Source organism: Eucyclogobius newberryi, unplaced genomic scaffold (assembly GCF_026437365.1).
Source record: "Eucyclogobius newberryi isolate DKJ021-1_F unplaced genomic scaffold, fEucNew1.0.hap1 SCAF_5, whole genome shotgun sequence".
Taxonomy (NCBI): domain Eukaryota; kingdom Metazoa; phylum Chordata; class Actinopteri; order Gobiiformes; family Gobiidae; genus Eucyclogobius; species Eucyclogobius newberryi.
The window spans coordinates 23,221,324-23,242,792 of record NW_027316167.1 but is presented as its reverse complement, the minus strand read 5'-3'; the positions used below and the strand labels follow the sequence as shown (position 1 = coordinate 23,242,792).

The window sequence follows — 21,469 nt, the reverse complement described above, 5'->3', positions numbered from 1 at the left end:
TTGTGTGTCAAATTTCATATAATTTCGCAAAACTAAACATTTAACCTCCATATAAAATCTGTAGGGGGCGCTGTGGCTCCAAATTAATTTATTTCACTTCAAGTAGGTTTACCGTGAGAGGTATCAATGTAATTTGGATAACTTTTGATGTCCCACTCCTCAGTAGCATTTTCACCAAATTTCAGCTTTTTAGGGCCAACGCCCTGGGAGGAGTTCGTAAAAGTACGACGTTTGGAAAAACTCCGAAGTCATGTTCAGCCATTTTTGAAGCAATATGGTCGACATTTGGTTGGGCGGACGGCGTTGCCGTAATAATATTTTTTACTTCTCTTGTCACCATCTACCTCTGCGCCAAATTTCATGATTCTACGATCAGATTTTTTTGGGGTCATTTCCCATCTCTCAATGCATTTTTGGTACATTTGGGGGCGCTGACGCGCCAATTTTTTTATTTTAGAAAAGGGAAATAGCCAGAATGTAGAGAGGCACGATTTTTAGAGGTGTGCAAATTTTTGTGACTTTTCGTCAATGTTCACTGGGTGAAAAATAGGGGGGTTGGTCCCGAGAAGAAGAAGAAGAAGAAGAAGAAGAAGAAGAAGAAGAAGAAGAAGAAGAAGAAGAAGAAGAAGAAGAAGAAGAAGAAGAAGAAGAAGAAGAAGAAGAAGAAGAAGAAGAAGAAGAAGAAGAAGAAGAAGAAGAAGAAGAAGAAGAAGTCACTGACGGGTACTTTTGTTAATTTTGAGTGGGCTCCGCCCACTTTGTGTTTTTGGCCCTCTATACAGTAATAATGTTCAATTTTTGCATTACATGCTTATATGCACGGAACATGCAAGAGATGGGGAACGTATTCGTGAGGTACTTAGCGCAAATGAGTGCTTTATATGGGGATGATGACCGCTGCGGTCGTCATCTAAATGTAAAGTGCTCGTTTAGTGCGCACTTTTGCACGGGCTTCGCCCGTTTACAACGGTAATGTTCCAATTTCCTACTACTAATTAGTATGCACGGGGCGTGCATGAGTGAAGGAGTGCGTTAGTGAGTGTTTGGAAGTGGGCGAGCGCTTCGCGCTCGATTTCGTGCGCACTACGTGCGCACTTTCGCAGCCGTGCTTCGCACGGCCTTACGAGATTAATAGGCCTCTCGCCAGCTTGTGGCGCTCGGGCCTAATAATAATAATAATAATAATAGCAACGTCTATAGAGTCAAATATGGCATGCATGAATTAAGAATTTACTAATAAAACAAGGTAGAAATAAACTTGTCTTGGTGTGTACTCAAATATTTACACAAAAATGCATAGACGGTCAGATATAGTGCAGAAAGTGAACTGGAAATAGTGCAGAAAGTGAACAAAAATATTCACCTGCGGTTACAAACAAAAAGAGAAAACAGCCTATAAGTGGCTGAAGAATGGAAGTAATAATAATATCATCTGTGGCTGGAGAACTCAAAAGTCTGGCTAAACCGATAATATAATAGATCTATGGGCTAAACGTGACCTTTGCAATAGATCCATGGCTAAATGTGACCTTTTTAATAGATCCATGATAATATGTAGATCCATGATAATATAATAGATCCATGGCTAAACGTGACCTTTTTAATAGATCCATGATAATATAATAGATTCATGATAATATAATAGATCCTTGATAGATCCATAATAATATAATATATCCATGATAATATAATAGATCCATGGCTAAACGTGACCTTTTAATAGATCCATAATAATATAATAGATCCATGATCATCACCAAGCTCTAAAGTAATTTACGGTGTGCCACAGGGTTCGGTACTCGGTCCAATTCTGTTTACTCTTTATATGCTGCCATTAGGCAACATTATCAGAAAGCATGACATTAACTTCCACTGCTATGCAGATGACACTCAGCTGTATTTATCAATGAAACCTGATCAGAGCGATCAAGTAGACAGACTTAGTGCTTGTGTGAAGGAGATAAAAACCTGGATGACACTAAACTACCTGCTTCTTAACCCTGAAAAAACCGAGGTCATTGTGCTTGGCCCTAAGCATCTACGAGACTCTCTATCTGAGCAGATAGCCACACTGGACAATGTCAGTGTAGCCTCCAGTTCTACTGTAAGAAACCTTGGAATCTTATTTGACCAGGAGCTCTCATTTAAAGCTCATATAAATCAAGCTTGTAAAACAGCCTATTTCCATTTGCGCAACATAGCCAAAATCAGAAGAATTCTGCCTAAAAGTGATGCCGAAAAACTTATCCATGCATTTGTAACGACTAGATTAGACTACTGTAACTCCCTGCTTGCAGCGTGTCCTAAAAGCTCCATAAAAAGCTTTCAACTGGTTCAAAATGCAGCAGCAAGATTACTAACAGGAACAAAAAGAAGAAAGCACATTACGCCAGTGCTGAAGTCTCTTCACTGGCTCCCCGTCGAGTTTAGAATCAAATTTAAAATTCTACTCTTGACCTACAAAGCCATAAATGACATGGCCCCATCCTACCTCAAAGATGCTATAGAACCATATCATCCAAACAGAGCTCTTCGCTCTCAGAATGCCGGCCTTCTGGTGGTGCCAAGAGTCTCTAAAAGTACTGTAGGAGGTAGAGCGTTTAGCTACCAAGCTCCTGTGTTATGGAATCAGCTCCCGACCCATGTTAAGTATGCTGACACAGTCTCTTCATTTAAGTCCAGGCTTAAAACGTTCCTCTTCGAAATCGCTTATGGTCAGACTAGTTAGGAACAGAAACATAAACCCACAGCTTCAGCTACGCTGCCCTAGGAGTAACTATGCTGGGGGAAGTATGACAGCTTGAGCACTATCCTCTTCTTCTTCTGACTACTTATGCTATCAAACAATATTTATTTTTTGATTCCACTTGCAAACTGTTCACCGCCTTCTTTTCTTTCTCTCACTCCTGAGGACCTGTGGACCCAGATGCCCCTCCCCTGATGAAGTGGTCCCTGCCCTGTGTGGACGGTCCCTCATCTGCCTGAGGAGTGGGTCCAGCTCGCCCCCGACGGTCCCTCATCTGCCTGAAGAGTGGGTCCAGCTCGACTGAGACGGTCCCTCATCTGCTTGAAGAGTGGGTCCAGCTCCAGTCTCCTCGTGTCCGTCTGTCCGTCTGTGAGAGTCGGATTTCTCCTTCACTGGAACTCCTCCAGGTTTCTACGCTTTTTTCCCAAAGAGGTTTTTTTTGTAGTTTTTCCTGGCCGAGAAGGAGAGTCTAAGGACAGAGGACCCTGGGACATCGTCCCTCGCCACCACAGACATTGTCTGACTCCATCGCCACCACAGACATTGTTGATTCATTTCTCCCTGTGGCCCTCAGAGGCAACTGTTGTTGTGATTTTGGGCCTTACAAAAATAAATTGATTTGATTTGATTTGATAATAGATCCATGATAATATAATAGATCCATAATAATATAATAGAGCCAAAATAATATAATAGAGCCATAATAATATAATAGATCCATGATAATATAATAGATCCATGATAATATAATAGAGCCATAATAATATAATAGAGCCATAATAATATAATAGATCCATGATAATATAATAGATCCATAATAATATAATAGATCCATGATAATATAATAGAGCCATAATAATATAATAGATCCATGATAATATAATAGAGCCATAATAGTATAATAGATCCATGATAATATAATAGATCCATGATAATATAATAGATCCATAATAATATAATAGATCCATGATAATATAATAGATCCATGATAATATAATAGAGCCATAATAGTATAATAGATCCATGATAATATAATAGAGCCATAATAATATAATAGATCCATGATAATATAATAGAGCCATAATAGTATAATAGATCCATGATAATATAATAGATCCATGATAATATAATAGATCCATAATAATATAATAGATCCATGATAATATAATAGATCCATGATAATGTAATAGATCCATGATAATATAATAGAGCCATAATAATATAATAGATCCATGATAATATAATAGATCCATAATAATATAATAGATCCATGATAATATAATGGATCCATAATAGTATAATAGAGCCATAATAATATAATAGATCATGATAATATAATAGATCCATAATAATATAATAGATCCATGATAATATAATAGATCCATAATAATATAATAGATCCATGATAATATAATGGATCCATAATAGTATAATAGAGCCATAATAATATAATAGATCATGATAATATAATAGATCCATAATAATATAATAGATCCATGATAATATAATAGATCCATGATAATATAATAGAGCCATAATAATATAATAGAGCCATAATAATATAATAGAGCCATAATAATATAATAGATCCATGATAATATAATAGATCCATAATAGTATAATAGATCCATGATAATATAATAGATCCATAATAATATAATGGATCCATAATAGTATAATAGATCCATAATAGTATAATAGATCCATGATAATATAATAGATCCATAATAATATAATAGATCCATAATAATATAATAGATCCATGATAATATAATAGATCCATAATAACATAATATAATAGATCCATGATAATATAATAGATCCATAATAGTATAATAGATCCATGATAATATAATAGATCCATGATAATATAATAGATCCATAATAGTATAATAGATCCATGATATTATAATAGATCCATGATAATATAATAGATCCATAATAACATAATATAATAGATCCATGATAATATAATAGATCCATAATAGTATAATAGATCCATAATAGTATAATAGATCCATGATATTATAATAGATCCATGATAATATAATAGATCCATAATAACATAATATAATAGATCCATGATAATATAATAGATCCATAATAGTATAATAGATCCATAATAGTATAATAGATCCATGATAATATATAAACCCATGACAGCGCCATGGCTACACGTGACCTTCCTGTCGGACTCCCTCACTGAGGGGCGTGTCTGTGTTGGATGAATGACAACAAACAAGCGGAGGAGGCGGGGCCGAGTGGAAGTCACAGCGGAGAAACCGACGGAGTCAAAGCTGCTTGTCTCCCGTGGTTTACAGAATACGACTTTGCCTCTTTGAACACGGGCACGCAGACTGAAACACGGTTTTGATCAGCTCGTGTTTGTCGTCGGTGTCCGGTTTCCTGACGTGGAGGGATTGCGATGCCCTCTGACTTCACGTCGCTCTTCAGCGGGGATCTTGACCTGTTTTCTCCCACGCCGCCGTCGTCCTACTCCACAGGTGGGACATTTCATTCATGACCTGTTTTATCAATATAGGTTACTGTCTCGCATTTCTACCACACAGGCAACGAAAGGTAAGGTTTAGTTATATCCAAGCCCATTTAAAGTTATTTCATTATATCCGTGTGCTGTATAATTGTGCTACTTTTAAACAGAAGACAAACTTTAGTGAGCAGAGCAGGCGCTCGGAGCCCCTGTCTGTCCCCTTGGCGCACACCGGTCCGACCAGTTTAGCTTCTTCCACTCGAGAAGCGAAGCAGTTCTTTCATCTCTTACATAAGTCTCTTCACTGAGCCACACTTGCTTCCACCTCCTCCGCTCCCGGACTTGCCCTGTACGCGGCGCTACTGAGTCCACATTTGTATTTTTTGTGTAGTTATTACTTTTTAGAGGCCACAAAAGTGTTATTATTGTTCTAGGATAGGCTGCATTGGTTTTATTTAGGTTAATGAAAAATGACACAGAAAAGAATTAAAAGAATAAACCTCAGAGAGTAAAGGAAAGATCTACTCTCACAGTATGGCATCTGAGGTATTTTATCTCCATGGAGCGATGCCACTTACAGGTCAGATCTGTGGAGAGGTTTGTTTTTCTTGCCACTAAACCCTGTAGGCTGATTAAATAAATGTAAGATGGGTGAGCGTAATGCCCTACCGTGGTACATTACAGGCAAATCCAATGGGTTTAATACGATCATATGTAATATGCACTGCAAAACCAATTCAGAATGATTAGAAAATATAAACTAGTGGTGGGTTCAAGAATGAAAACAATATAAACTAGAGCACTTCGGCCTGAATTCTTTCTGGAGACATAAGATCAATACAGCTGCGTCTAGCTGAGTCATAACTCCTAAAGTCTCGTTTGAAAAAGTTTGTTCCTATAAGACAAATAAAAGTGGGTTAACAATTGTGAAAGTGCACTTCTCTGCTTATTTACCTCCCTCTAGTTGGCTCCAGCACTGTCTGGTCACTTATTAACCCTGTGGCTGCTCTCTGTGTTTAAACCTGGGCTTAAATAGCACTCTATTAATATTGACTTGGCTGTGTTAAGTCAACTTGGCCGCATGCGCATAAAACACTTTGAAAGCATGTTCATATTATATGACAAAAGTGAGTCAGGGATCACAACAAAGAAAAGTATACACTATGTACATGTTTCTTCTTTAAACAAACTATTGGGATAGGATAATATGCCATTATGGTGGTAACATAGAGTCTCTGAGCCTTTAACCCTGGGGCAGTAAACATAGCCAGCTTTGAAAAGCTATTGAAAATATTTTTACAAGCGCTTTCAGTACACTCAGTAAAACATGAGTGCCATCAAAACGTCTTTTACATCAGTTGTGAAATACTCCTCTGAACTTTGTGCACTTAAGAGCCCCATTGTTTCACAGGTAATAATCTAAAAATGTCTCTTATCATTATATATCATTGATATATTGCAATGTATTTGTTGTAATATTAAAACCTTAAAGACAAATGCAGTTTTTTTTTTTATTTCCTTAAAAAAAAAAAAATTACATATATGTTTTTTTAAATAGAAAAAGTAAGGCCTGTAGTGTTTGTAACACAAATTAATCCTTCAATTTCAAGTACAAAATGTTCCCAAATAGTTAAGCACATGGTTTTTCAGTTATATCTGTTTCCTCTTTCTTTCTCTAAATCTAATTTATTATTAACTTCTTGCCCTAATAAAATGCCTAATCAGGTCTAGGTCAAAAGAGTGCCTCCTGAGGTATTTATTGCACACCTGTGTGAGTTTCAAAGCTTTTTAACCTGTTGCATGGATTCAGATCTGCTTCATCACCTCATTAAGTCAGGTGCTGTGAACCTTACGCCCGTTACCAGCATTAGTGCCGTTTGAAATGGGTTATTTAGGTAAACTGTGGTGAGTCAAACCGTATGTCCCTGTGGGGTGTGGCAGACTCTCCTTGGATTATTGTAGGTTAGTTGTATACTTGAGTGGAAGTAGATATTTTCATATCCTTAAGCCATGACTAATGCATTGCATTATTGTCTGTTAAATATATGTTCGTTATTGAATGACAACAGAGTAACTGATATGCAATACATTCAACACACATACAGGCCCTCTGGTTACTTACTGTGGCACTATATTCTTGTGCAAACTACAGAGTAAAGCTGTCTCTTTTTGGAGTGATGTTACTCTGAATATTTGTATGGCTTGTCAGAGGCAAAATCATAGGAAAGTGTTATTAGTTTGTGTGCTAACAATTGACCAACTAAAGCATTCATGAGCATATAGCTCTTGCACTCACATGACTACATTTGTTGAGGTCGTGATTATGGCAGGAAAGAAATCGTGGTAATGAACATTTTAAAACTAATCAGATTAAACATTAGCTACCCTCACCTGGCACCGGTGTGTGAGAATACATTGCGTAGATTGCTTCCTAAATCTGCAAAATCTGGACATCTACCGGGTAATTCACTTTTCGATGTTACAAAACCCTTCACATTTTGTAGCACATCAGTTCATTTACTCATTCAAAAATGTTATAAACACCCAAAAAACATTTAACTTTAGTTTGTGAGTTTATTAAACAGTGAATTATGCAAACAGTTTAAACAAAAAAAAAGTTTATTAGAATTGCCAATACACGATCTTAATTAAAGATTTGGAATCGTTATGAGACACTGGCAAAATCATTCCCCAAATGAAAACCCAAATCAATGCAGAAATATATTTGTGGCTTAATTAATGTTAGGCTTGACTCACTATACTCTGTTTTGTTTGTAGAAATCCACTTCTCTGTCGATCTGGCGCTTTGTAAATACTGTCAAATGCTCTGGCAAAAAAAAACAATCCACATAAAGTTTATTACAGTATTTTTAATGCAAATTTCCTGCCACATTCATTTGCTTGTGTGCTTTTTTTTTTTTTTTTTTTTTCAGCAACAGCTTAATAACAGAAAGAACAACATAGACCATAATCCAACATCCTGCAGACATGACTGTTATTAAGCACTTTTACATTTTAAATCTTTGGAATAACAACAGTGTTCTCGCTGGGCTGAGGTTGGAGGATGGCGGTGGGACGACCGTAGGTGGCGCTCGCAAAAAGTACTTCAAACATTTTGTCCACGGGGCTCGATGTGGAAAGCCAATATGATCACGCCGCCACTTAGGAGCGGCGTATCGCGGCTTATTTTCCAACGCTTTTACAAAATAAAGCAGCGCTATTAACGCAGTGCGCCGTCTGACGTTCCGTAAACGAGCACCAGACGGCACTCTGCGTTCTCTTAATTTACGCCATACGCCGCTCCTAAGTGGCGGAGTGTGATCATATTGGCTTTCCATATCTTTTGGGTACCGTGCGAGCGCTGTGGTGCTTTTCGCGCACGCCTCCTGCGGTGCGGAAAGCACGGTTATCTTAATATCTTTTGAGCATGGCTGGGGCCCGCTGGAGCCTGGCAGCATCTTTTGGGCATGGCGGCTGCGGTGGCCCCCGCCATGCCCAAAAGATGCTAAACCCCTCAATGCAAAACCCCTCAGCGAGAACACTGAACAATAATAATAGCAAAATATATCAAAAAAGGCATGCATAATAACAGATAATGGGATTCTGAGAGAGTTGGATACCATTACATCCCTAGTCAAAAATGTAAAGGATCATGATTCTAGTCTTTGTACTGTCTGGTTTAAAGTTTTCTATTTTAGAAAACCTTAAACCAAACAGTCGCACTACAGTCCAGTTATAAGTGCAGTGCAACTACTTTAAAATGTTTGAATAAGGATACACAATCTTCACTCAATCTAAAACAGAAAGAGTCTGTGATAAGCAAACGCACACAAAGCAAATGTTTATTTTACTGTAGGCTGATATTGTATTTTGGCTGAATAGTGAAACAGCAGAACGTAAAGTAGATGTTGTAATCCAATCGCACTTTATTACAGTGCACTTGGTGAGAAGCGGCTCATATTCAGTTTTTGTTGAAACGGTGCCATTGAGCCCATGTAACTTAAAGATCTTATACCACACATACTGCGGACTGCTTTGTTTTCACGGTTCTATATTTTCTACAATCCATACCATTTGTGAACAATCCGGATATTTCATCAACGTTTACGGTCATACGGTGTGTTCATCATTCTGGTTCCACGTGATGCTACAGTATATCCTGTGTTTTCATTTACTTTTTCTGAGTCATACTTCCTTGGTAGACTGGCAGGATTCAGGAGAGTAGCAGCTTTGCACATTTTCCCCACGCATCCAGCCTTTGTTCTGAATGCCTGCTCTGTTGTGAAGGTTTCTATGTTGCATGCTCCCAAACATGTGCGTTCTGCGAAACATTTTGGGCCTGTAATTCACACTTCATCAGTGCGTTTATTTACAGTAGAATTGCCACATGACGAGCATCGGCCATCACTTTGTGTTTGTATTGGGTCTCCAAGGCGGGTTTTGGACTCGGCTGCCTCAAAAACATTGAAGCGGTGTTTACATTGGTGGATTAAATGTGCATTAAATATCAAATGGTCTTCAATTGAAATGTGTAAATGTACAAGTTTTAACAGGAGTCTAATTCAATATAGAAATCCGAATTGTTTGCAAACTCTGTTACAGGCTTTTAATCTTTAGTGGTATTTTGGGAGTCTTTTTATTTAGATCAGAGGGTGTTTGCAATTTCAATTGATCCTCTGTTAGGATTTGTAGATTTGTAGTTTTTTATTCAATCTGTGCAATTGTATTCATTTTTGTTTTAAAATGTATTTTAAATCAATACAAGGCATTTCCCATCATTAGTATTCTGCCCATTATTAAACACATATGTCACAGTTTTAAGTCACAATTTTGCTTCAATTACAGACAGAAAATACAAATGTCTAAAAGTGAAAAATATCAGTGGTTTTAATGACAAATATAATTAGTTTTGTATTTGTAATTTCAGGCATACCGGTTAGTGCTTGATTTTTTAGAAATTAATTAACCAAGTAAGAACCCATTGAGATTGAGACATCTTTTTCAAGGGTGACCTGTGGTTGATGAGAGGACTTATTTCAACAAAAATGTCTTAAAATTTAAAATAATGGGCATCTAAACAAAGTAAATTAGAATTTCTTGTTTCTATTGTTCGTGCCGGTTTAAATCTGTAATTTAGATTCAAGTCAAACAGACAATGTTTTCTCTATTGCACCTTTTAATAAACTTTTGTTTATTCCTGTATCACTAACTGGCCGTGCATGGTGGTAACATCGAATGCATGTGACGTCATTGACTATTATGACAGAGCTTCTTCCCGCTTCTTGCAAGATCAGACCTGTCTCACTGAAACGTTTTCCCCTCTGAACTTCCTCTATATATACATAAACTTATTTTGGCTTATCAAAAACTGTTACAAATACATTTTGTCAAAGACGGTTGCTTGCTCACAAATGCTCGTCTTTGTTTGATCTCTGTTGAGAGGCCACACTGGATATGTTCACATGCTAACCAAAATCTGATTTCCAGACCTTTAAGATTATTTAAATGACATGGAAACCACAAAATCTGATTTAAGTATTCAGAGTGACCAAGATCAGAAAGAACTCTGATGATTTTGAGGTTCACATTTGAATCTGAGAGTAATCTAATTTTGAGTGCGTATGAAACCACACACTGTTTATATTGAATCTAAATCGTATTTCCTTTGACATGTGTGCAATATTGATTGCCGATAAACACATTTTAGAATTTGTGACCTAGTTTGTATGGATGCCGGTCTATAGCATCTGCTGTCTAAAATAACTGACATGTAGACTCATTATGCGAATGTGGTAGACTGTGTGCGCTGGTGTCACATTCCAGTACATATGTGTAAACAGGGCATTTTCTGGTGCGTGTGCTCAAGCCTCTATGTGTCTTTTGTAAATAGTTTGAATTCCACTACTTTCTGTTGTCGCATGTGCATTCCTTTGATCCAATGAGCACAAGTGCGTCTGACGCTGATGTGCAGAAATATCCATCTTTGAAAAAATGACTATTTTTTTACACTTCAGTACTCTCCTTTTATTGGGCTATTGTGTCATTTATCTTTGCATATTTTGTTTAGTGCATCTACTGTCATTGTATATGTGTAACTGAAATGCATTTGATTGTTAAAATGTTTTTATTACATTTCAGATTCAAAATAGAAATTAGTGTGAGCGCTTTTAAGGAACAGTTTTTTTTGTTCATTAATGTTGGCATTTAAACATCTCTATTTCTATTTCTAATAGTCTGTTTACAATTTGTGGACTTAAGATCCTTCCTGTGTTGGCGCTGGTTGTAGGAATTCTTGAGCTGTTATGAAGTAGAATTTGTGGTGGGTGTTTGTTGAAAGTGAGTAGTGTAAACCGATGCCTGGAGGTTGCGCCTGGTCACTTCAGGATTAGCTCAACTCAAAGAGCTACATGCACACTCTGAGCCTGCTTCACTGTACATTTGATATCAAGCCTAACACACCTGTCCTAAGGGACTTTACCGGTATATCAATGGAGGCTCATTACGCTACATGTGCATTTCTGTTCAAAGTTGTTCACTTTGGTATGTTGCAACGCAAGATTACATAGAACTTCCTTATTGCATGTTGTAATATTATCGGGTAGTGAACATTGTGTTTTTTCCCTTAGTACAGTGAGAGTCACTGGCAGAAGCTGATAGTGACGTCTTTACAGTAGCCATCAAAATGACACTTGCATCTTAACCTGACGCTACTTTTCAGTATTTTCATCTAATTATTGGCACCACAATTACCTGAAACTGAGGCTCATTGATTAGTTTACTTGTAACTTGACTTCCTTAATGCATTTTTGTTGACTCTTAATTTTTGCTACTGAATTATTGTATTAGTAAAATAACATAACCTTGACATAGCTCAGATGGGAAAGTGGTTATCTTATAATCAGAAGATTCACCTCAGATGCTTTGGGTAAGACACTACTTAATAATGTTGTAATAATTTGGTTTTGAGACTTTGATTTATAACGAGTTACGTCATTATGTCAATAATCTGAATTTTGAAATAAAGTATGACTGGATTGTAATTGGCCTTTTGGAGGATTTGTTCATTAATATATATATATATATATATATATATATATATATATATATATATATATTATATAATATATATTTTATATATTACATATAATATATATTATATATATATATATATATATATATATATATATAATATATATATATTGTGATATTTTCTGTAGCAATATATATATATATATATATATATATATATTGCTACAGAAAATATCACGATAAATGATGAATATTAAAGACTACTTCATGCCTCTGACTCACCCTGGCACTAACAGATGTGTGTTTGTGTAATATTGTATTTTCTTGGATTACATAATGAGTTGCATGATGCTTTTTGGGTTCTCAAAAATATTTATTTTTATGTTGTCATTAATTTCACATGGGAAACACTGCTTTGAAGACTGGTCCCCTGATCTGTTACTATGGAGTCTCTGGCAGCCTTCATGTAAGCTTGGCTATAAACATTACAGGGTTGTTGTACATGGATTGTGGCAAAGGACAGCCCCTTCACTGTTTTTCTATCTTACTGTCCTTTTTTATAAACATTCTATTATAATAAAATAATGTTACGCTAACTAACCTACTCTTTTATTTTTATTTTTTATTTAATTAAATCATTTATAAAGATGATGATTTTTAGATTGTGTTGATTTCTGCCTAACAGGATTCCACCTGACAAAGGCACTAACCTGTCGAACAGGTTGAAGTATGGTGAGGGGTTGCACACAGTAAACAAAGCAGTCCCAGAGAGAAGCAGTGGAGTGGAATAGAGAAGGGGGAGAGAAGGGGAGTTAAATCAGTCACCCAGCCAAAGCAGTGCCACGCCCCAGGTGCCAAGGCTAGTAAGAGCAGGCAGCAGGAATGTGAGGCAAATGAATGGGAGTGAAAGTCCTGCCATTCACATGGTGAGTGCTCCTTTTTCACCTTTTGCCTGTACAGCTTACCATAAAAACAAAGCTATATGGTAAAATATTGCAAATCCAGGCATAAATACGTGCTAAATAATCATTCATAATTGTTAGCTTGCATGAATTTTGTGTAACAAATAACATGTCATTCAAAGCTAGTTGTGCATAGATATTCAGGTTAGTTATTTAATAGTTTGAGCTATACAAATATTGCAGACAAACAGAAAAGGTCTGCAGTGGTCAGCCTCATCAACAACGCTGCAGTCTTAAATTGAAATGAAAACATCACATGGTGACTAGTTCACTTGTTTGCTAATGCAAAAGCTGGGCATCTCTAAAAGCTTTTCATGTGTGAAACATGTTTCCCCTTAAAGTAAATTAAGTTTTAATTTTTATATTTTTGTTTTTTTTTATCATGTCCTGTGTGTGAACTGACTGAACTGACTAGTCACTAAGACCACTGTTAAGACTAAGACTGTTGGACCACTGAGTCTATATATTCTGTGTGGTTGGCATCTGTTTACTGGAAAGGTGGCTCACTCAGAGCACATGTTGCTGCATGTGCTGTCCTTCAGTTAGCCGTGTTTTACGTATGGTTGCACAGGCTGAGGGTGTTTTTGCTGAGATGCAGGGGGTGTGTGCGTGCCTATCTGCAACTGATTTTGTTTGGAGGATTTAGCAAATAACCAACAACACACTGGAGCCCTGTATATGAGTTCTTACCGAGTTTGGACTCAAAGCTCCTGTTTTGGGAACCAGCATTCCCCCTTTTTAACATCTCACTGCAATAGACAGGAGGGCTTTAGGAATGAAGGGGCATGACTGGAGTCAGTACATCCCAGGTTTGCCCATTGTACACAATGAGTGATGACAATGGGAGGGTTAAGTATCTGATATACACACCAGACCCTGGCACTCAGCTGCAAGTAATTAAATGTGGCAGTTGGCAGAAGAGAGTCATGCGACTGTAATGTTCGCTTGAAGTTCATACCATAATATTTAGATGATGAATCAGGCTTCTAGTAAAAGTCATTACCCATTCCACACTCTGGAATGGCCCGTGAAGAGAAGAAAGAATTGAAAATGGGACTTCCATATCATACAGTTGCTTTCATAACTGTCTCCATCTCTATGGTTTATGTTGATTCGGTATTATTAACCTCTCCTAATTATCTCTTTCCACAGAGGTGTATGATCCTCTTCCTGAGCTGTGGCAGTTGCAAAGCCCCGGTCAGCAGAAGCTCAAAGTTATGAGTCAAAAGAGCGGTGGAGTGGCAGGTTCACCTCCTTCTGCAGCCCTACCAACAGGTACAGTGCTATTTCTTCTCTGAGCATCCTGAGTAAGCAAAGTCCAACTCAACCCTGCACATGGGCAGCTTATGCAGCAATCTGTACCTGCAGGCGCACACCTGCCGCTCAGTCAAGCAAGCAGGCGTGTCTATGATCGTCACATGACAGTATGTTGCTTAAACATGCTTTAACATGTGGAACTTTTCGTTTGCAGCAAATCGACACACAAAGTTTTCTATTGAGCCATGAAGTCATCCTGTTTTTCTTTCTCTTCTCAGAGAAAGTTCAAAACTTAATTTTATTTGGTGATTAGTAAAGCATTTGGATTCAGGTGTTTTTCCTAATTTCATTTTTCCCCTGACCCTCCTTATTCCCTTCAAACACCTTTTTGACTTATGAGCATACTGGAGCATTTTTTTCTTCCCACAAACTTACCCTTTTTGGATCTGAATATTTTATATTGTTCCGCTCTTATTGCTCATTCGCTGTCTTATTTTTATTCCAGGAAGTTCCCTCTGAAGCAGGGAGTGGCTGCATTTAAAATGGTCTGCAGTTCTCTGCTTCATAGGTCAGAAGCTTGTTTATTTTGTCTCTGTGGCTACGTTCAGTCCCAGCACCTGAACTTTGTCAAAAAGCAAAACAAGACAAAACAAATTTGTCATGCATTGCAATATTAATATTGGAGTTACATCACGAACATCATGTCAGAATTTGACAACACATAGGATCATTATAACATCTGTTATGAGAATTGCCTTTTCATTGTAATACAAAGTATTAGTCATTTTTAAATCCAATGCACATATCACATTAAATTATGTATTGGAAAAAACTAAGCCCTATATACAAATTAAATGGGACTGCTAGCCAATCATAATTGAGAAGCCTTTATTAATGTTGTATTGTTTTGCGCTGTAGATATTATGTCCTCCATGACCATCGACGGCAACTGCAGTGCCCTCTCCACTTCTACCAGCTCGTCCATGCATCCGGATAGTGACCAGACAGCAGCAAACAGCAGCAATGTTGAGCCAGAAGAAGATGGGAGTGGAAGACCTCTTACTGAAGGGACTGGGCACGAAGCTATCAGTGTTAACATCAGCGGCGGTGCTAACTGCAGGGCAGGCAGTGACATAGGAGTCACATCCCAGGACATGCACCAGATCACCCCCTCAAAACGCCGAACAGTGCTGAATATCTCTCCACCCCCTCAAGATTTGCTGGATAACAGTCGTATGTCATGTCAGGATGAAACCTTTGGAGAATCAGAGCAGAGCAACAGCATCTGGATGGAGGACTCCCTTTCAAACTTCAGCATGATGAGCACAGTCTCTTACAACGATAACACAGAAGTGCCTCGAAAGTCCCGTAAACGTACCCCCCGTCAAAGGCCTGGTCCTAAGTCTAAACAGGGTTCCAACCGGGACATGTTTGATGCAGACGGTGCAAAAGGTCCACACTTTGTCCTCTCTCAACTTGGCTCAGACAAATCCGGACCAAAGGGAAGGTTGGTTTTATTCTGCTTTATTTTAACATTACTATATAAAATTATTGAATAAAACTGCCTTCAATGATTGTTATTTAGGAAATAAGTTAAATATCAGCAATGCGCAAACTCTAAATCTTTCACCACAATGTGACTGGTGAAGAGCATTTAGATCAAAGCAGCGTGACAGCCATGATGATCTCAGTTAGCCACCATACATCTCTCACATATTTACAATTTATTTATTGTATTTGATAATCATACCATTCACTTGGCCTGTAATCTTGCATTCGTTGTAGTTCTGAAGTTGGAACTCAAGCATCCAATCCAAAAGGAGGAATTCTTTCAATGCAATATCCAGCAAAGAGTGAAGGGAAGGAGCTGAAAATCCTGGTCCAGCCAGAGACCCAGCATCGAGCTCGTTACCTGACAGAAGGCAGCAGAGGCTCAGTGAAGGACCGCACTCAACAGAGCTTCCCTACTGTAAAGGTGATGGTTCCATTTACAATCATCTGAATGAAATGCAATATAGCAGTCAGCGGCGTTGTGCCACCAGCTACCAGACTGACAGCGTTAAAAGATAAAGCTAAAAGCTGAAGATAAAGGGATTAAAATAAGTAAAAACTAAATATATGGGTACAAGCCATGAACCAGAATAGAAAATGACATTGGAGTAAAAAGTTGGGGTAGAAATAGAATAAAACTAGGACTTATCAAAAGCTAAGCTAACAAAGGTGGGTCTTGAGCCTCCTGAAATCTATTGACACATTTTTTGTAAAAATGTATGTTTATTTGTTGTTTAAAAATCTAGTAGGTTCTAAACGCTGACATGTAGAGTCTCAAAAATATACTTCCTTAAAGAGAGGAGATTTATTTTAGAGACCATATTGCACAAAATTGTAACAATTGAAGCTCATGGGAGACGTGAAGATGAATATTTAAAAAATAAATCTGGCCTTTTTTTAAAGTAGTTTTGCTAGAATTATTTCTGTGTTTTTTTAAAAACAGCTGGAAGGGGTGAATGAGCCTGTGGCTCTACAGGTTTTTGTGGCTAATGATTCAGGACGAGTGAAGCCTCATGGATTTTATCAGGCATGTCGAGTAACTGGACGCAATACCACTGCCTGCAGCGAAGTGGACATTGAGGGCACAACTGTCATTGAAGTGCCTCTAGATCCTAGTACCAGTATGACATTGGCGTAAGTCCAACAAATGATTTATTTAACTTTTTTCCCATAAGCTACAACATCAAAAACCTTTTTTTTTACAGAGTGGACTGTGTTGGGATTCTTAAGCTTCGTAATGCTGATGTGGAGGCCCGTATTGGTGTGGCAGGGTCCAAAAAAAAGAGCACCCGCGCTCGACTGGTTTTTCGGGTCAACGTTCCTCGTCCTGATGGATCAGTACTCACACTTCAGACTCCCTCATCACCCATACTATGTAGTAAGTGAATAACAGTTCATTCAAGTTAACATACTACACCAATAATTCAACTGGACTGCATTGGAGTGCTAATGTTTTTTTTGCAGCTCAACCTGCTGGGCTTCCTGAAATCCTTAAGAAATCTCTGCACAGTTGTTCTGTAAGAGGCGGAGAAGAGCTCTTTATTATTGGAAAGAATTTTCTAAAAGACACTAAAGTTATATTTCATCTTTCTGGTATGTATACATATTTTTAATGAATGTTTTTCATTTTCTAATATCCTCAAAATATAATTTTGTTAACATAATAAACATATAATAACATATAAGTATTATATTATATATTTAGATGAAACTTCATGGGAGGCAGAAGCTGACATTGACATGGAGCTGTTTCATCAGGTACTATGCAAATAGTACTATACTGTACTCCACTACACTGCAAATATAACAGTTTTCAATCCTCAACTCAATGGTTAATTTTGCTATTAAAAATATTTGATTGGACACTGTTAATGTTGTTGCTGCAGAATAATTCAATAATGGCATTGTACTCTTACATAATCATTAAACATTTTCAAAGCTTTGCTAACTCTGTCTCAGCAAGCCTATTAAAACCTTTGACATTGTACAAACAAATTACAGTACTTAAAATTTGGTAATAGTTGAATCCCTTGACTAATACCTTCAGTGTTTGTGTCCAAATACACAATTAACTTATTTTATAAAATATAATGGCTTGGAATGTTCTATGTTTTAGAACCACTTGGTAGTAAAGGTCCCTCCGTACCAGACCCAGTCGATCACCAGTGCAGTTTGTGTGGGTATTTATGTGGTAACCAATGCTGGAAGGTCCAATGAAATCCAGCCATTCACGTACACTCCTGATTCAGGTTTGTTTCTAAACAACCAGTTATTTTATTCAATGGCTCCACCTGTAGTTTGAAAGTTTTAGGCAACCATGCTTTTAATGAATGAATGAATTAATTAATTAATTGGTTGGTTGTTTGTTTGTTGTTGTTACAGCAAAAACTGATGTTTCTGTAAAAACGGAGATGGTTTCACCAACCAAGGATTGCTCTTTTGATAATGGTTTGTAATTTGTAATCCGGTTGCTTTCACATGTATGTGTTTTAGAAGTACCAATACATGTCTATATTTGCTGTAACTTCTAGTAACTTCTATGTTGCCTTTGGTAAAGACTGAAGAGGTCACCCCAATGGAGGTCACCAGTAACTTGCAGAACACTGGACTATTCAAGGTAATCTTTCAGAGTAATCAAGATGGCTTTTTCTGTCAAATTGTATGTCCTTATTTTCTACTATTCTATCAGTTTGTTGTCAACATGTTTATTTATTTTCTCGGTTGGTAAATGTTTGCCTTGACATCAAAACGGTCTGTGTTCACAGCCAAATCCAAATATCACTTCTGGTGCTCTAAATAAGAACAGGCCCTTCTCTAGTCTTCAGCAGACGACAGGTGACCTGGATCAAGGCCAGAATTTTACAAACACTGAGCAATTGAGCACAATTCAAAAACAGGACATTGCCCCTACCAGCTCATTTTCTGTGCCTTCTGGAGACTCTCTGGTCCAACAAAGCCCTCAGCAGTTCCTTGTGAAGTCTAGGGAGAGTGTAAGGCAAGACCAACCCAGCAGCGGCCCCACAAGAGTGGGTCGGCTCTGTGCTGATGCCACCCCTCAGCCACCACAGATGGCTGTCTTCCCTCCAGATGAAGTGGCCCAGTTAGAAGAGGCTGTGAGACAGCTTAAAGCCAAAGGTTTTTGCAGGTTACAGCAATCTGAAAATGCACTGGTTAAACAGCAGCACATGCAACACCAGCAACAACTCCAAAATCACCAGATTCAACAACTTCAACAGCAACAGCAGCAGCAGCAGCAGCAGCAGGTTTTAGACAACCTCCAGCAGCAGCTCTTTCAGTCGCAGATCCAGATGCAGTGTGTGTTCCAGGATGCAGGACAGGGAAAGGGTGAGCAGCAAGGCTCCCCTCAAGTTGCTCCAAACCAGGTCTCTCTTTTCCAACCGACGCCACAGCAGCAGGTGCCCATGTTCCAAAACAATGAGCTGCTGTCGATTCAGACGAACTTTCTGCAACAGTCTCCCTCCCATCATTCACCACCCATGTTTCACAATTCATCTGCATTGGCTGAAACATCTACTGCACAGGGGGCACTCTTTCAAAAGTCCTCTCAAGAACAGGCCCAGGCTACACTGTTCCAAACCCCCATGTCAGTACTGCAGTCTCCAGAGCAACAGACCTCTGCCTCTTCTCTTTTTCTCCCACAGACATCCCTTTCCTCTCAACTCACAACTAACAGTCCTCAACAGCAGCAGCAGATGGCCTTCCTCAATACTCTCCAAACACCAAACCCTGAACCACCAGTATATCAGGCTCAGACACAGCTCACACCCATTCAACCGAGAGGTCCCATGGAGCAGCAGCCTCCCACACAGTCCCAGTCACACACTCAGTCAGCACAGCAGGCAACTCTGTTTCAGAATGTTCCTGCACTTCCCTCTGCAAATCCGCTGTCACAGAACCCACAACAACCACAGCAACCGGGCCTTTTATTTTGCAGCAACCCCATGTCAACCCAGGACCAGGCGTCCAGTCTGTTGTTCAGTGCTCAAACCCAGATGAACGTGACACAGTCTGACCGCTCAGAGCCCATGGCTTTAGGGAACCCATCTGACCCACGGCAGCAGATTATATTTCAGGAGCAGCAGCCGATGCAGCTGGGCAACACTGCAGGCTCTCAACCTGAGTCATCTGTGAGCCTTTTCATGCCTCCATCAAGCATGGCATCTCTACAGCAGGATCTGGCTCAGGAACTTGCACAATCATCTCTGTTTACAGCACAAAATAGTGTACCAGCCCTCCAGACAACCACCAATTCACCTGTTCAACAGCCAAGAGCCTTGTTCCAAACGGCAGGCAACCGCAACATCAGTCAGCCAAACCAGGCACAACAGCCTGGACTCTTTATGTTTGGGATTCAGAATGGTAAGAAGTCATTACTAATTTGCACAATTCCATTTCAAAACTTTATCTTTTTATCGGTTCTACAGAATGTGGTCAACTAATAAATCCAGCTGGAAACACGGTGTCGGATCAGATCATTGCCATCAGCCAGTCTGGTCAGAACCAGCGAGAGAGCGAGGCTCGGATCCAGTCCTTGCTGAACCAGACCGCCTCAGTTCAAAACAGCATGACTCCTTCCCAGAACATGGAGAAGATGGACGAGCTGCTTGTTAGCTTACATGATTCTGCAAACGGTTTAACACGTTCATTTTAACATGATATGTACAGATTCTATTTTATTTAAATGAAGTATTTTAACCCTTATTAAACAATGACAGGCATTTAAATATTTTTTCAGAATAATTTGAAGGACAGCAAGGATTTATGTTGCTCTAAAAATGTCTCTAAAAACTGAATTGGAACCCCTGTATCCATATTTAATATTTTGACAAGATGGTTTTCTTACCTAAATGTTTAGTCACATTCATGTGTGCTCCACAAAGTCATAATTGTTTTCCTTTTATTCTATATAAGACCAGAAAAATATTGTGTGGCGTTGAATGCATTACAGCACCCATCTTAAATATATTTGATGCCTATTTCAACCAACATATAGTATATATTTGTTTCAAAGATGTCAGTATTTTTGTCTTTGAATTCATATTTACTTACCCATAATATTTTTGTCTTTGTGTGGCACTTTGTAATATCACAAACAAGCTACTAGATTTGGGCTTATTCTGTTAAAAAGGGGTTAGGGATAAACATTAGTCACCAGAACATGATATATGCACCAAAATATGATTACATAAAAACAAGGGGAGCATTGTAAGTTATACAAAAATAATACATGTGATTTATAATGTGTGAATCAAATACCATAAAGTATTTGATATTAGTACTTGTGTGACACTCCACAGGCACTATCATTTTACATTTACACAATTATTTTAGAATGTAGTAGAGGAAAGAGTTTCACTTTTCATGTCAGTTTAATCTGCGTCTACCACATGTATACTGAAGTGGTATTATTTA

General features: G+C 38.2%; 1 protein-coding gene across 1 annotated transcript; it reads left to right on the top strand.

Moving 5' to 3' along the window:
- Positions 1 to 5,002: 5,002 nt before the first annotated feature.
- On the top strand, positions 5,003 to 21,193 carry nfat5b (nuclear factor of activated T cells 5b). Its single transcript, XM_072464601.1, has 13 exons — positions 5,003 to 5,250; positions 14,381 to 14,503; positions 15,404 to 15,992; positions 16,271 to 16,460; positions 16,980 to 17,170; positions 17,242 to 17,414; positions 17,501 to 17,629; positions 17,742 to 17,794; positions 18,153 to 18,285; positions 18,419 to 18,484; positions 18,568 to 18,653; positions 18,781 to 20,416; positions 20,482 to 21,193. The coding sequence occupies exons 1-13, from the start codon at positions 5,172 to 5,174 to the stop codon at positions 20,706 to 20,708; spliced, it is 3,675 nt and encodes a 1,224-aa protein (XP_072320702.1). The 5' UTR covers positions 5,003 to 5,171; the 3' UTR covers positions 20,709 to 21,193.
- Positions 21,194 to 21,469: the final 276 nt, after the last annotated feature.

What these genes read in the sequence shown, in the direction of transcription:
- nfat5b (XM_072464601.1), top strand. Translation starts at nt 5,172, where the DNA reads ATGCCCTCTGACTTCACGTCGCTCTTCAGCGGGGATCTTGACCTGTTT. An exon ending in GCCGTCGTCCTACTCCACAG is followed by an intron (nt 5,251 to 14,380) that starts GTGGGACATTTC and finishes CTCTTTCCACAG; the next exon opens with AGGTGTATGATCCTCTTCCT. An exon ending in CACGTACACTCCTGATTCAG is followed by an intron (nt 18,286 to 18,418) that starts GTTTGTTTCTAA and finishes TTGTTGTTACAG; the next exon opens with CAAAAACTGATGTTTCTGTA.